The following is a 15,016-nucleotide window of genomic DNA, read 5'->3' as shown; positions in this document are numbered from 1 at the left end:
TAGTAAAAGTAAAAATAATAATACTCTACACTCATTTGGGCGCTCCTATAGATGGACGGCGCCCCTAGTATTTGCCTATTCCTGACTATCCATTAAGTACTGTATCAGAGTACTTGTAATTTAGTCTCTCATTCTCCTGTAAGATTGCACTTATATAGCATTTTGTCACACTCTTGCCTTTGCATTACTAGTGCTTGTATTGTCTAATTTGATTTCCCCGTTGCTCCCTCTCCATTAGCTCTTAACTGTGACTTAACATCTTGTCTCCACGTATCAGCTTTTACAATCTAGGGTGTAAGATATATGTATATATATATATATTACTCACTGTATCTCCTATACAATTGTGTAAATTCTAAATCTGTCAAATGTATTACTCCTGCACTGCACTGTATTATTGTATTATTGTATTGTACTATATTGCTCTGTATTGCACTCTTATATTGTCTAAGTCACCCTGGACAAGGGCGTCTGCTATTAAATAAATAAATAAATAAATAAATACACCTGCAGACTATACACACGTATATGATTTTTATTTATAGACCTTTTTTTTAACTTTTTTCAAGCATTCAACTGTTAAATTTGAATAAATGAAAAGGATACGACTTGTGTTACAGAACAAAATGTAAAATCCTATACTAATTTAACGGGGACCATAATACAAATCTGCAAACACAAAAACAATAATGGCTTTTGATTTTTTGTATGGGGTCAGAGGTAATATGTGTTACAACTGACCCCAACTCTGGGAGTCATGACTGAACTTCATTTTTAGAGAAGAGTCAAACATATTGACATCTAGCAAATGTGTGAATAGAGACACATATTAATGTTCAAACGAATAAATGTGTGAGAATGTGAACTGGGGAGCAAATAACTATAACACGCGCAGTCTCCCGAATAGTCCCTCTCCTCATCGTGCAGTGATTACACAGGGCTGCATAGTCCGGATGTATCTTTATGGGGAACTTAAACATGTCCTGACATATTTGAAGATATATTGAGAGAAGTTAGAGATCTCGAAATGTTCATTTAATTTGCCATAGAAACGACCTCAGGTGTAACAGAATATTCTTTAGCACTATACTAGGATCATATATATAATAAACTGCTACATATATTGAAACTGGATTGTTAACTGATAGTGTTCACACCACCAGAGGCGATACTAGGGTATGTGGGGGTCCCATGCAAAATAATTCCTGACGGTGTTGCCCCCCCTCAGCCCGGGGCCCCAGGCAATTGCCCAGGATGCCTACCCCCTTGTGACGCCCCTGCACAGCACGCCTACTGGGACTCCCCCGGGTGGGAGTGCACTGGCAGCTGCACAGCAGAGACAGAGTTTATAAGCGCCTGAACCCACAGCCTCCACAGAAGCTGCACCGCCGCCTTCATCTGCACAGATGGCAGCAAACCAGGGAGCTGAGCTGCGACGGCGATGCCAAACTACATATGAAGGACTAGTGAAAGGTAAGATATCAATCACACCTACAGACACGCAGCACAGCAACTTGATCCATGAAGTTCAAAAACCCTAAATCTCGATCTGTGAGTTTTCTTTCTCACGGTCTCCTTTTTACAAGAAAAACTACACTTTGTAATACAGTTGTAAAGTGTACCCTAGTGGTGTGCAATGTGATTATTCACATCTGCTCAGGTATGAACTGCATTAGTTTGATACGCTGTGTTTTTTAAACATTATAATTGTTAGGCAACACTTGTTGGCAAGGCGGCGGGCTTTAAACATCACACGATCAAGGGCTCAATTCATTAAAGTGTCTGTTTCAACAATCCTCATTACACACACAATAAGAGCGGTTTAAAAAATGTCATGCCATATTGGTTGTGTGTTTTCTCAGGAGAGATCCGGGTCGTCCTCATGGGAAAGACTGGCTGTGGGAAGAGTGCGACAGGAAACACCATCCTGAACAGCAAAGTGTTTCAGAGCAAGGCAGGTTCCTTATCCACGTGTCAGGACTGCAAGAAAGTCACAGGGGTTCTATTGGGCAAGCAAGTGTCTGTAATCGACTCCCCTGGAGTATTTGATACGTCTGATGAGGACAAGAAGATTAAGGAAGAGATCGGGAGGAGTGTGAGCCTGAGCTCCCCTGGCCCACATGTCTTCCTCCTGGTCCTGACTGTGGGGAGGTACACCAAAGAAGATATGGCCACCGTGGAGGAGATCATAAAGCTGTTCTCTGAGAGTGCTGCGAAGCACACGATTGTGCTTTTCACCCGGCTGGATGACCTGGAGGAGGAGGGAAAGACGCTGGGTGACTTTCTCCAAAGAGACAAAGGTTTCAGAGAGCTGGTGAAGAGGTTTGGGAACAGGTACCACGGCTTCAACAACAGAGCGCCAGGAGACCGCAGGCAGGTGGAGAAGCTGATGAGCAAAATAGAAGACATGATGGACAAGAATGGTCGACACTTTTACACCAATGAAATGTATGAAGCTGCAAGACAGGCGATCCTACACAGGATGGAAGAGATCCTAGAGGAGAGAAGAGATGAGATTCAGAAACAAGAGAGATTACTGAGGTCAGAGTCTGCAAACCCTGAAGAGGCCAACAGAAAGATTGAAGAGCTGTGGGTCAGGGAGGTGAAAAGGGCCAAGGAGCAGGCAGAGCAAGACAATGCGTTCATTAAAACAGTAGCACGTTATTCAGGAGTGGGGGGGGGTGTGTTAGGTGCCTTAGTGGGTGGGGGTGGTACAGCATTATTAATATCTAAAGCTGTTGGTGCAATACTTGCTGGAGGCGTAGTTGGTGCAGTCATAGTTGGAGGGCTGGCTGCAAAGGTGGGTTATGATGCTGCTCTTAAAAGAGTTTCAAAAGGAAGGGGAAAAAAATAAAATGTTATCTGTGAGCAACTTAATGTAGAGGTCATATATTGTTGTAGTGTTGACTGAAAAGTGAGATTTAGTCCATTGGAAGAGTCAGATATTTAGTGTATTCTGGTGTGACAGCTTGGGTGCTGGATCGTGGTGTAATACAAAGTAAATACAGTAATCAAAAGGTATTTGAAGGTAATTGCAATAGGGGATATACTACTATAGAAGGAACTCAATCCAATATAATCCAGACTGTTGAACATATCAAATGTGTGTTGTACCTTGTGTCACAGTGTGTCCTTATCTCCTGTGTGTTCCCAAGTCTGTGTGTAATGGCATGCCTATGACTTGTATGGGTTACATTGTGTGGCTCAGAAATAAATAAAATCTATTGCAAATGTGGTGGTTAATATGATGCTGTGAATACATAAATCACGGTAAACACATCTGTGTTCCACTGTGCATTGAGTCCAGTGGACCAGAGTTCCTGTGGGAGAAATGTTTGAGAATAAAAACACACATTGCCTTTGTTTCTCCAGGATAAACATCTGAACAGTTGTATAACCAGATACCAGGACCAATGTGTTACCTGTTAGTCCAATGGTCTTCAGTCTTATAAAATATCTAATAAAATACAGAGTCATTATCTTGTTTAAGGTCATCTGAACACTGCAGGTGGTATGACACACACAGGCTTCATTCTTTAAAGTCACATCCAGGATAGACGTGCTTTGTCACTGGGGACACTCAGTGTCTTAAGATCAGGGGAGTGAAAGTGTTCACGCATGCTCTCTACATGTGACGATGGCAAAGGAGGGGAACAATTGCCACCATCACGTGACCACGCCACCCCTATTTTATTCCAGTGAGGAGGGGGTCTCACTATTTTCCCCTCCTCCTGCGCAGGCTTTAGCAAGATCCCAATGTACACACCACAGAGTCAATATTTGGGATTACAACACAACAAGTTTATTACGATGGTTGCCAGGTTGCCAGGTTGCACGAAGTCTGCCGGCCTAGAGGCCCTATTACCTAGAATTAGAAATACTAAAACCGCCTTTAATAACAGGCGATTGTGCTAGCAAATCGATAAAAAGAAAGCAGAAAATGTTTAAAAGACTATGAAATACTAAAACTAATCCTAAGAAAATCCCCAATAAAACTATGCTAAAAGTAAAGCCTGTCTTGGGCCCCCAAAGTCAAAGTCCCGGAATTAAGGTGCGGATCTGCTGCAAGGAGACTTCGTCACCAATGTCCATTCAATTTCTTGGCAGGTGGATTCCTAGGAGGCTTGGCAGTACGGTGTCCCCCTCCTACTGTGTCAGCCCCTGGACCAGGCTCTGCAGTGCCACCACTCCTAGGCAGGGAGAGAGAAACAAGGAAAGGACAGGCAGAGGGAATGCGTCATTGAGGCCGGGTAAGTAAAACCACACACACTACAGTGGTTATTTTCCCCATTCACGTCCCTCCGCTATCCTTTTCCCCAGCGCGTCTCTCCACAGGTGCACTGCTTTCCGTCTCAGGCCCAGCTGACCACCGGGGGAAATACCGTCTCTACCAGCCCAGTCAGGCAAGTAGGAAAAATAGGAAATCAGTCCAGTATCTCTTCTCAAATTAACTTTCCTTTTCTCCTCAGGATACCACATTCATGTTACAGAGGCAGCCAGGAGCCAGGAAGGGTGCACAGCAATCAGCCAAAACTCATTCAAAACCAAGGAGAGTACTTAAAAAAAGTGCACGACTGTGAGGAGCCCTGACCTGTACAGACTGGAACCTGATCTCCTTCACTCTGTCACTGTTCCTGTCACAGGTACCTGTACAGCAGTTTCATCCCTAGTGTCGATTCAAGACCTGATCAGTAGCTGCCAGACTGACACTGTACATTCTGAAATACTTGAAATACTTTATGTTCTTGTGTATTTGTAGTCTGGATCTCCCTCAAACACACTGAGTTATTTGAAACCACCACTGTTCAGTGTTCAGAGCGGGGTTGTCTCTCTGTTCTATAAATGAATAATGAAATGGTCAAGGAAGAGCACATGTATTTCGTGTAGTACTACAGTACAGTTAAGTAATATATGGTCATTTAGCTATTCCCATTTCTGGATACTTTAATTCTTGATGCCACAGCTGACCTGCTTAGATTGGGCTGCACCCTCTGCCCAGCCCCTCACATTGAAAGGCCACAGTTTATCACATGGTCACCGACAGTGGCACGTATGTCATTGGATACATGTTGTAAGGCTGTAAGGGGAATGATCTTGGATGGGAGGTACTATAGGTGGAAATGGCAGTTTGAGGTACTGCGTCCCTACATACAGAAGATCCCAGCCCCACAGCAGGTGCAGGTGATTGGAGTCCACCACACCTGGTGCTCGTTAACCTGACTCAACTTCCTACATAAGGGGATGGGTTTCCTTTGTTTGAGAGGGAGTACAACAGGGAGGAAAGGAGGGAGTTGGAAATAAGGACCCTGACCCTGACCCTGACCCTGACCCTGACCCTGACCCTGACCCTTCTTCCTATTTGTTTTGTTTCTTTTGTTTCCTAACCCGGTAAGCCTCTCAGAGGTCCGGAGCTAGTTAAGGCCGACGCCCAGAAAGAGGTTAACCAGACCCGAGCACGGAGTATAGGTTTCTTTTTGTTTTGTTTTGTTTTTCCTTTTTTTTTATTCTTTACAAGACCCCGTCTCGCAAACCAACTGCCGTTAATAAAATAACGGAACGCTCTGTTTTTCAACCCATCTGTGGCTTCCTGGTTTGTCTGTCTCCCTGTGCACTAACCTTGACCCCGTGTCAACATGTCCCAACCCCCAGCCGTGTTACACTTGGTGGAGAATGCGGACAGGCTCTGGTGGTTCATAGACAGACCTGTCACCTTGGAAAATGGAAGCAATACTTAAACAACTTGTAGAAGCCAATCTCGCTCAATGCGCGTCGACTCACGAGTTAATCCAGGAGCAGTGTCGGAATACAACAATGCTGCAGGGTGAGCTGCGACGCCTCACAGAGGGATTGACTTCTGCCGGAGGGGGCTCACAACAATCTCCCTCTAGGAATAAAGTGGCAAGCTTTATCCCTAAAATGAATGAACATGATGACGTGGAGGCGTACCTGAGTGTCTTTGAAAGGACTGCGGAGCGAGAGAAATGGCCAAAAGACCAGTGGGCTGGGCTGATCGCACCATTTCTAACGGGGGAAGCACAAAAGACGTACCACGACCTCGAGGCAGAGACAGCCCGAGTGTATGACACCCTCAAGGCTGAAATACTGAAACGTATTGGCCTTAACCCGTATGTGAGAGCGCAGCGCTACCATGCCTGGACCTTCCAGAGTGGACAATCACCCAGAGCCCAGATGCATGATCTCATCCGCCTCACCAAGAGATGGCTGCAGCTGGAACAAGGAGGAATTTCTGCGGTCCTGGAGAGGATTGTCATGGACCGCTATTTGAGAGCACTACCATGGGAGATGAAGAAAGTGGTGAGTCAAGGGGACCCTACGTCCGTAGATCAGCTGGTGGAACTAGTGGAGTGCCACCAAGCCACCGTGGAGTTATTACGAGGCCCCAAGTCTGACAAACCCCAAGGAGTGAAACCAAAGAAAAGCCCAGAAAGAGAGGCAGGACTCCGACCTAGTTGGAACTACGAAAGAGGCAAGGAAAAGGGACCTCGACAACAAGGAAAGGGGTCGAGGGGCCTAGTTGACCGAGATGCTCGGACGTGCCACCACTGTGGGGAGACCGGACATATCGCATGGTAATGCCACCTGAATCCCCATGCCCCATGCCAACTGAATCTTCTTCCAGACACTCGGAAAGTAAGGGCTGTAATCTCTTGACCACCTTCCTGGAAACCAGAGTGGAACCCCCACCAGAATGTCCTGTCAGAATCAGAGGCCAAATGGTCCAGGCACTGATTGACTCAGGAAGCATGGTCACATTGGTCCAACGGTCTCTTGTCGACCCTGCTGCACTTGACCCAAAAGAACCTCTCTCCCTTTCCTGCATCCATGGGGACACCAGAAGTTATCCAACCACTCAGGTGACGTTAGCCACACCCCGGGGTCCGTGTACACTCCAAGTAGGGGTGATGGAAAACCTACCTGTGCCCATTCTCATTGGGCGTGACTGTATACTTTTCCATGCACTTTGGGAACAAGCCCGAAGGGAACCCGGTAACATGGTGAGAGACAGCGAAACAGCAGGTAAAACAATGACCAAAAGGAAAATAAAAGTGTTAATCAAAACCACAAAATGGGCTCGTCGTAATCCTCCTTCATTTCAGGTCTTCCAGGGAGATGCCAACTCGGAGAGGGAATCCTCGGAGGAGGATGGGGAGACGGCCCTCATTGACGAAAGGACAGGGGTGGGGCTACTGGACAATGTAGCTCCGGGATTCCCTGAGAATGAAGAGCCGGACCAAATGGAAACATCGGCCCCACCCCTTCGAGGACAATTTGGCACAGCCCAGTTGAATGACCCTAATCTAGCCAACGCACTGAAAAATTTGAAAGTTCTGGAGGATAGACAGCCGGATGATAGGCTCCCTTTGACATATCCCCATTTTGCTGTCAGGAATGGGTTGCTTTATCAAATAAGCAAGAAAAACAGTGAGGTTATTGAACAACTGCTTGTACCTGCGGCCTATCAACCAACTGTCCTGCAGCTGGCCCACAGCCATGTCCTGGGGGCACACTTGGGAGAGGAGAAGACCAGAGAGCGAATTCTTACTCGTTTTCTTTGGCCAGGTGTTTACAAGGCTGTGGAACGGTATTGCCGCTCCTGCCCGAGGTGCCAGAAGACGGCTCCTCGACCAGTTCAACGTAACCCCCTTGTGCCTCTACCCATAATAGAAACCCCTTTTGACAGGATTGGGATGGACTTGGTGGGGCCATTAGTGAAGACAAACCGGGGACACCAGTACATCCTGGTTATACTGGATTATGCCACACGATACCCCGAAGCCGTGGCCTTGCGCAATATGTCCTCTAAAACCATTTCCAAAGAACTTTTCTTGCTGTTCAGCCGAGTTGGCATACCGAAAGAGATACTGACTGACCAAGGAACCCCCTTCATGTCTCGGCTGATGAAAGACCTTTGTCGCCTCATGCAGGTGAAACAGCTAAGGACGTCTGTGTACCACCCCCAAACAGATGGATTGGTGGAACGGTTCAACAAGACTCTCAAAAGCATGTTGCGCAAGGTTATAGAGAAGGATGGGAAGAACTGGGACCAACTGCTGCCATACCTCATGTTTGCCATCCGGGAGGTCCCGCAGGCATCCACAGGATTCTCCCCTTTTGAGTTGCTATATGCCCGAAGACCACGTGGCCTACTGGATATAGCCAAAGAATCATGGGAGGAGCAGCCCTGCCCACACAGAACCCTGATTGAACACATCGAGGGGATGAAAACCAGAATGGAACAAATCATGCCGATTGTAAAAGAAAACATGGAAAAAGCTCAACATGCCCAGCAGCAAGCTTATAATGGTTGCTCAGCCACAGGAATTCCAGGTCGGAGAAAGGGTCATAGTTCTCATCCCCACGGCAGAGTGTAAGTTCCTGGCTACCTGGCAAGGTCCGTATGAAATAACTGAGAAAGTTGGCGAGGTAATTTATAAAGTAAGGCAACCTGGGAGAAGAAAAGAGACCCAACTGTACCATGTCAATTTGCTTAAAAAATGGATTGAGAGAAATGCTCTGTTCAGTTGTCTTCCCCAAACAGGTTCCAGCCAACCACCCAGAGAGGTGATTATCACTGGACCGGAGCTGGCTCCTCATCAAACCCAGGAAGTGCGGGAGCTTGTCGACCGTAACACTGATGTGTTCTCAAGCAGTCCCAGACACACAAAGCTGGTCCAACATGACATCAAGACAGCACCAGGGAAAAAGGTAATCCTTCGACCCTACAGGGTACCCGAGGCCAGACAAGAGGCCATCAGGAGCGAAGTGCAGAAGATGCTGGATATGAGTGTCATAGAAGAGTCCCACAGGGCCTGGTCGAGCCCGATCGTACTCGTTCCCAAGCCTGACGGTTCCATCCGCTTCTGCAATGACTTTCGGAAGTTGAATGAGATCTCTGACTTCGATGCGTATCCCATGCCTACGGTTGACGAGCTTATCGACCAGTTGGGGAAGGCATGGTTCATCACCACCCTGGACTTGACCAAGGGGTATTGGCAAGTCCCACTCACTCCCGCTGCCAGAGAGAAGACTGCTTTCTCAACCCCGGACGGTCTCTTCCAGTACCCCATGCTGCCCTTCGGACTTCATGGCGCACCTGCAACATTCCAGCGTTTAATGGACCGAGTTCTGAGGGACCACCATCAGTATGCCGCCACCTACCTCGACGACGTTGTCATCCACAGTGAGGATTGGGAAACGCACTTGCCAAAGGTACAAGTTGTGCTTAATTCCCTTAGGAGAGCCGGACTGACGGCCAACCCAGCCAAATGCAAATTGGCATTCAACGAAGCAGACTATCTGGGTTCACAATCGGTCGGGGCCTGATTAAGCCTCAGGAGAAGAAAGTTGCAGCAATTAAAGACTGGCCCAGACCTGTGAATAAGAAACAGGTGTTAAGGGTTAGTCAGTTACTATCGCCGTTTTATACTCAATTTCGCTACGATAGCGACTACCCTCATAGAAATGACAAGGAATAAACAACCGCAGATGGTGCAGTGGACCACGGCTGCCAACGGGGCTTTCAAGGAACTGAAGAAAGCGCTGTGTTCCCAACCAATCCTGGTGACCCCTGACTTCAACGCACCCATGCTCGTACACACGGACGCCTCCGAAACGGGTTTGGGCGCCGTCCTTTCACAAACCACGGAAGGTGAGGAACACCCGGTTCTCTACCTTAGCAGGAAACTCCTACCCAGAGAGCAGAAGTACTCCACTGTGGAAAAGGAGTGCCTGGCTATTAAATGGGCACTCGAGACCCTGAAGTATTACCTCCTGGGCCGCCAGTTCACCTTGGTTACTGACCATGCTCCACTTACATGGATGGCACAAAATAAGGAGAAAAATGCCCGAGTGATGAGATAGTAAACTTAAAAGGCTGTAAGCTCAGGAACCGTCATCCACAGGTCCGGTTCCAGACACGGGAATGCAGACGCCCTATCGAGGGTCCACACTCTCTGGGCTTCCATCGCTCCCAGCCCCACCTCAGAGCTGGAAGGGAGGGTGTGTAAGGCTGTAAGGGGAATGATCTTGGATGGGAGGTACTATAGGTGGAAATGGCACCATCTACTGGCCTACATACAGAAGATCCCAGCCCCACAGCAGGTGCAGGTGATTTGAGTCCACCACACCTGGTGCTCGTTAACCTAACTCAACTTCCTACATAAGGGGATGGGTTTCCTTTGTTTGAGAGGGAGTACAACAGTGAGGAAAGGAGGGAGTTGGAAATAAGGACCCTGACCCTGACCCTGACCCTGACCCTGACCCTTCTTCCTATTTGTTTTGTTTCTTTTGTTTCCTAACCCGGTAAGCCTCTCAGAGGTCCGGAGCCAGTTAAGGCCGACGCCCAGAAAGAGGTTAGCCAGACCCGAGCACGGAGTATAGGTTTCTTTTTTTTTTTTTTCGTTTTTTTATTCTTTACAAGACCCCATCTCGCAAACCAACTGCCGTTAATAAAATAACGGAACGCTCCGTTTTTCAACCCATCTGTGGCTTCCTGGTTTGTCTGTCTCCCTGTGCACTAACCTTGACCCCGTGTCAACACGTCCCAACCCCCAGCCGTGTTACAATGTGTTCTGTGTCTTCCCCTTCGAGCTGCTGAGCCACTGTGGAGACGCAGCCCTCATCCTCTCTGGGCTTGTGGTTGTGGTCCGTCTTTCTCTCTTTTGTCTTTGTCTTCTGAGTTGCTCCATTCCATGCCAACACCAACTCACTGTTAAATGTGACTAAGGACTGATTGCTGATTGAACAATGGACCAATGAGGATTTGCACATGTGCAGTAGAGATTCACACTTTTGGGAGTGTGTGTTATTGAGTGTGCACAAATGTTCTAATTTAGTTTGACAAGACTTACCCAATTGATTTTGGTGTCTTGTGTAGAGAGATGTGTGTACTGTTTTGCACAAATGTGCTTGGCATTTGCATTTTGTGTGAAAGCCACCATGAATGACCTGCTGTTTGACAAAAATGTGTGCTGTTCTGCTCATTCAGGTTATGGTGTTTCATATATATGTGTGTGCGTATATGTATATTATATATCCTCCTACAGTGCTACAGGTACAATCTGTTACTCACCAGTCCATTTCTACGGCAAGCCAAACTGACGTTTAGAGGTATCTCAAATGTCTCAAGATATCTTCAGATGTGATGCACAGTTCTGAGCCGTCCAGGCTATGCAGAGCTACATACAGTTAACTGCAACGCAATCTTGCAGCTGCTGAAGAAGTTATTTTAGTTTCGAACTGTCATTGATATAAACCTTCCTATTAACACATAAATCTTAGAACCCAAAGTTTTAAAACTAATCAAGTTTCCTGCAGACTTGAAAATGAATTATTTTAATGCAAGACACACTGTAATACTACTACTACTACCACTACTACCACTACTACTACTACTACTACTACTAATAATAATAATAATCGTTGCTAGAAGTTCCTCCCCTTAGCTCTTGCTAGTGTTTCCATTATGTGAATATAAATAACAAATATACGAACAAACATATTACTTGTAGAAAACTCTCATCCAATTTGGATTCAAAACTAATTGTTCTACTAGTAACAAATGTTTACTAGTGTATCATTATTATTATTATTATTATTATTATTATTATTATTATTATTATTATTATTATTAAGAATTGCTTAGAGGGACCAGATTATTATGCCTGTTTTTTTTTATCTCCCCCATGACACCTAAGGGGCTCCGTAGTACTGAGAAATACACAGAGAAAATAATATAAATTTAAAAATAAAATACATAAATAGATAACATAAATTAAAAACGAAATTAATAAATACACAAATAAATAACAAAATAAATAAATTAGGAAATATAAATGCATGCATTAATACATTTATTTCGATGTATTTATATTTGTATGTATGCATTTATTTCGTTATATATATATATATATATATATATAATTTCGTATTATGTCTATGTTTTTTATATATTTAATTTTGGCACAAATTATCCTCCATCCTATGCATGCTGTGGCCACCAGGGGGCACCTGCGCACCGCCGGGATAAGAGGATCGACGGCGCGCCTCTCCCTGTGACATAACCGCACTGACGTCACGGCCGGTGAACGCGCACACGTCACAGAGAGCGGGGAGCCCCACGACACGAGAGACAGGGAGGGGAGGATGAGAGAGAGAGAGAGAGAGAGAGAGAGATGGATGGAGGGAGGGAGGTTGTGTGGAGGCTGAGTGGATTACAGTGGCAGGGATTAGAGAGCTGGGCTGGCCTGGGGATTAGCACTGCACACCAGCCTGCCCCCTCCCCCTCCCCCTCCCCCTCCCCCTCCTCTCCTCCCTCGCTCCCTCCATCTCACCTCTGCCACTCAACCCCTCCCTGGAAGCGTTCAGACGAAGCGACCGCCTGCTGTATCTGACACAGTGTCTGCGCAGTGTTGTGTTGAGTCATGGTGTGCAAGTGTGTGTGGGGTTGTGTGTGAGGGTGTATGGATCTCACACAGGTTTGGCGTGTTAGTGTATGCTCTGTGTTGTGCCCTGTGTTTTGTGTGTGTGTATGGGAGCACAGCCTCTCTCCATATCCCTCTCTCTCACTCCCTCTCCCTCGCTTTCTTTCTCCATCTCCCTCCCTCTCTCTCTCTCTCTCTCTCAATCTGGCTCTAAGTGCTGTGTTCATGTACAAGTCATGCCCAGTTAGTTGGGGGGGATGACAAGGAGAGAGAGAAAGTGAAAGGGAGGGATGGGGAGAGGGAGGGAGGGAGTGCTACTGTCTACGATTCAGCAACACTGAAGTGTTCCCCTGCTCCCTCCCTTCCACTCTCCCTCCCTCCCTCAGGCATTCCCTCCATTCTCCTCTCCCCTCCCTGTCTCTGTCTCATCGTCTCTCTCTTTTCCTCACTTTCTCCTCTCCCAGCCCCCTCCCCCTCTGTCTGTATTTCTCTCTCTCTCTCTGGCCTTTCTGCAGTATCCCTCTCCCTCCCTCTCTCTCCTTCTGCCTGGTTTCCAGGCGAATTCTCCATCTCACTCTCCCTCCTTCATCCTCCCTCTCTCTCTCTCTCTCTCTCTCACCAATCAAGAATGAAGGACAAGAAACACATTTTTAAAACAGAAAATTATTTTATTTTTTTATCTTTTTCTCATTTTCTCGTTTTATTTTTTTCTCGACAGTTCGATAACAGGCATTAAATATAATATTTCATGTAGATTTGTTTCTCGTCTTTATTTTCATTATTATTACTATTGATTTCTCGTTATATTCTATATATTGTTTTTCATAAAAGGAAAAGGTCAGCAAAAAGAAAAAGAGTGAAAGAAAGGAAAGAAAGGGAAAAACGCAAGTGCTGTGTTGCCTCCCAGTCTCCCTCCATCAGGGTGGGGGGTCACCGCTCTGTTGTTAAATTCACCAGACCTCCGCCCTGTCCAGTGGGACTGCACTCTCACCGGTGGGCCGCCACACTCAGCGGGGCAAAGAAAGCGCAGTTGTTGTTCTTTAAATTACTTAATTGGTTCCCTTACTTGGCCCTAACGAATGCCTTCATGAGTCTCCATCCCTCCTTCTCTCCATCTCTCCATCTCAGCATCCCTCTATCTCCCCACTTCACCTCCCTATCCCACTTCCCCTCCGCTCCATCCCTCCATCAGGACCCCAGCTCCCCGCCTGAGCAAACCTGTGAAAAGACAAGCTCCTCTCTCCTGTGAACGCTGCTCCTCTCTTGCGTTCGGTATCTAACTTATTATCTCTTCCTCCCCCTCTCCCCCTCTGTCTCTCTCTCCCTCTCCCCTTCTGTCTCACTCCCCCTCTTCCTCCCTCTCTCCCCATCTCTCTCTTTCTCCCTCTCTCTCCTTCTCTCTACCCTCTCTGTCTCTCTCCCCCTCTTCCTCCCTCCCACCCATTTCTCTCCCTCTGTCTCTTACTCCCCCTCCTTCTCTCTCTCTCTCTCTCTATTGTGACTCATGTTAACATCCGTGTCTAGTATGTTCCTGCGCACAATACGCCCCCTCCCTCACAGCAAACCCCCACCCACCAACCCCCCCGCCCTCCCCTTTTACCCCAAATAAAAACAAACCCCGGCAAAATAAATATATTTACAGTCACGCGTGAAATATTGCTTCTATCCGTTAACCAAGGAGGAGGGGCTTCAGAACAATAATCAAAACCGACAGACAGACAAAATTATCCAACAAACACACGAAAAATAAACGACAGGAAAAGATATGAAAGGGTGAGTGGCGGGGAAAGGGTGGCGAGGCTGGGGGGGTAACGCTCTGTGTTAAGATGTATGGGTGATATATGTGTGTTGTGTAGTGCAGTAGAGAGGAGTGGGGGGGTATCGCTCTCTCTCTCCCTCCATCCCTCCCTATCTCTCGCACGAAAGAGTGAAAGAAAGGAAAGAAAGAAACAAAGAAAAGCAAGCCCAACCAGGAAATGAATAGAGACCCAGTTTCCCACTGTGGGGCTCAGGTCTCGATATGTGAATATTTATATATATATATAGTAGTCAGGGATCTATAGCGTTAGTTCTTTCTTTGTTTTTTAATTCTTTGAGGGAGGGGGTGGTACATATTGTCGGGGTGGAGGGGGCATTGGCAGAGGGAGGGTGGGGGGTGTTAATGGAATGGCACAACCAGAGTGCTTCCAATAAAGGTGTGTGTGTGTGTGTGTGTGTGTAGTGTGTCTGTCTGCATGCGTGTGTCTGTGTCACTGTGTGTGTGTAGCCATATAGAAAATCCTCTCATCAATGATATCCAGCAAGCACTTAAAAGTAAATAAAACCCCCACAATATTATCCCCCCCAACTACCCCACACAGCAGGCCCCGCTCTCGGAGGGTACGGGAGAGTGCAGCACTGCAGTGTGTGTGAGTGTGTGTGTTGGGGTGTGCTCCCTCCTGTGCGGGGTGTTTTTGGGGCGGGTGGAAAAGTATGTGGATGCGTATGTGGATATATACAAATATATATACTTGTGTGTGTATATATCATTTCATCTGTGTGTCTCTCTTTGTCTGTGTCTCTCTGTTGTGTAA

At 46.7% G+C, this 15,016-nt stretch overlaps 1 protein-coding gene across 1 annotated transcript; it reads left to right on the top strand.

Annotated features, from left to right (window-relative positions):
* The first annotated feature begins 1,381 nt into the window (after positions 1-1,381).
* Positions 1,382-3,235, top strand: LOC136768300 (GTPase IMAP family member 4). Its single transcript, XM_066722435.1, has 2 exons — positions 1,382-1,473; positions 1,863-3,235. Exons 1-2 carry the CDS (start codon positions 1,407-1,409, stop codon positions 2,852-2,854), a joined length of 1,059 nt encoding a protein of 352 aa, XP_066578532.1. The 5' UTR covers positions 1,382-1,406; the 3' UTR covers positions 2,855-3,235.
* Positions 3,236-15,016: the final 11,781 nt, after the last annotated feature.

Source organism: Amia ocellicauda, chromosome 14, assembly GCF_036373705.1.
Source record: "Amia ocellicauda isolate fAmiCal2 chromosome 14, fAmiCal2.hap1, whole genome shotgun sequence".
In the NCBI taxonomy this organism is placed as follows: Eukaryota; Metazoa; Chordata; class Actinopteri; order Amiiformes; family Amiidae; genus Amia; species Amia ocellicauda.
This window is presented reverse-complemented; position numbering and strand designations above follow the sequence as displayed.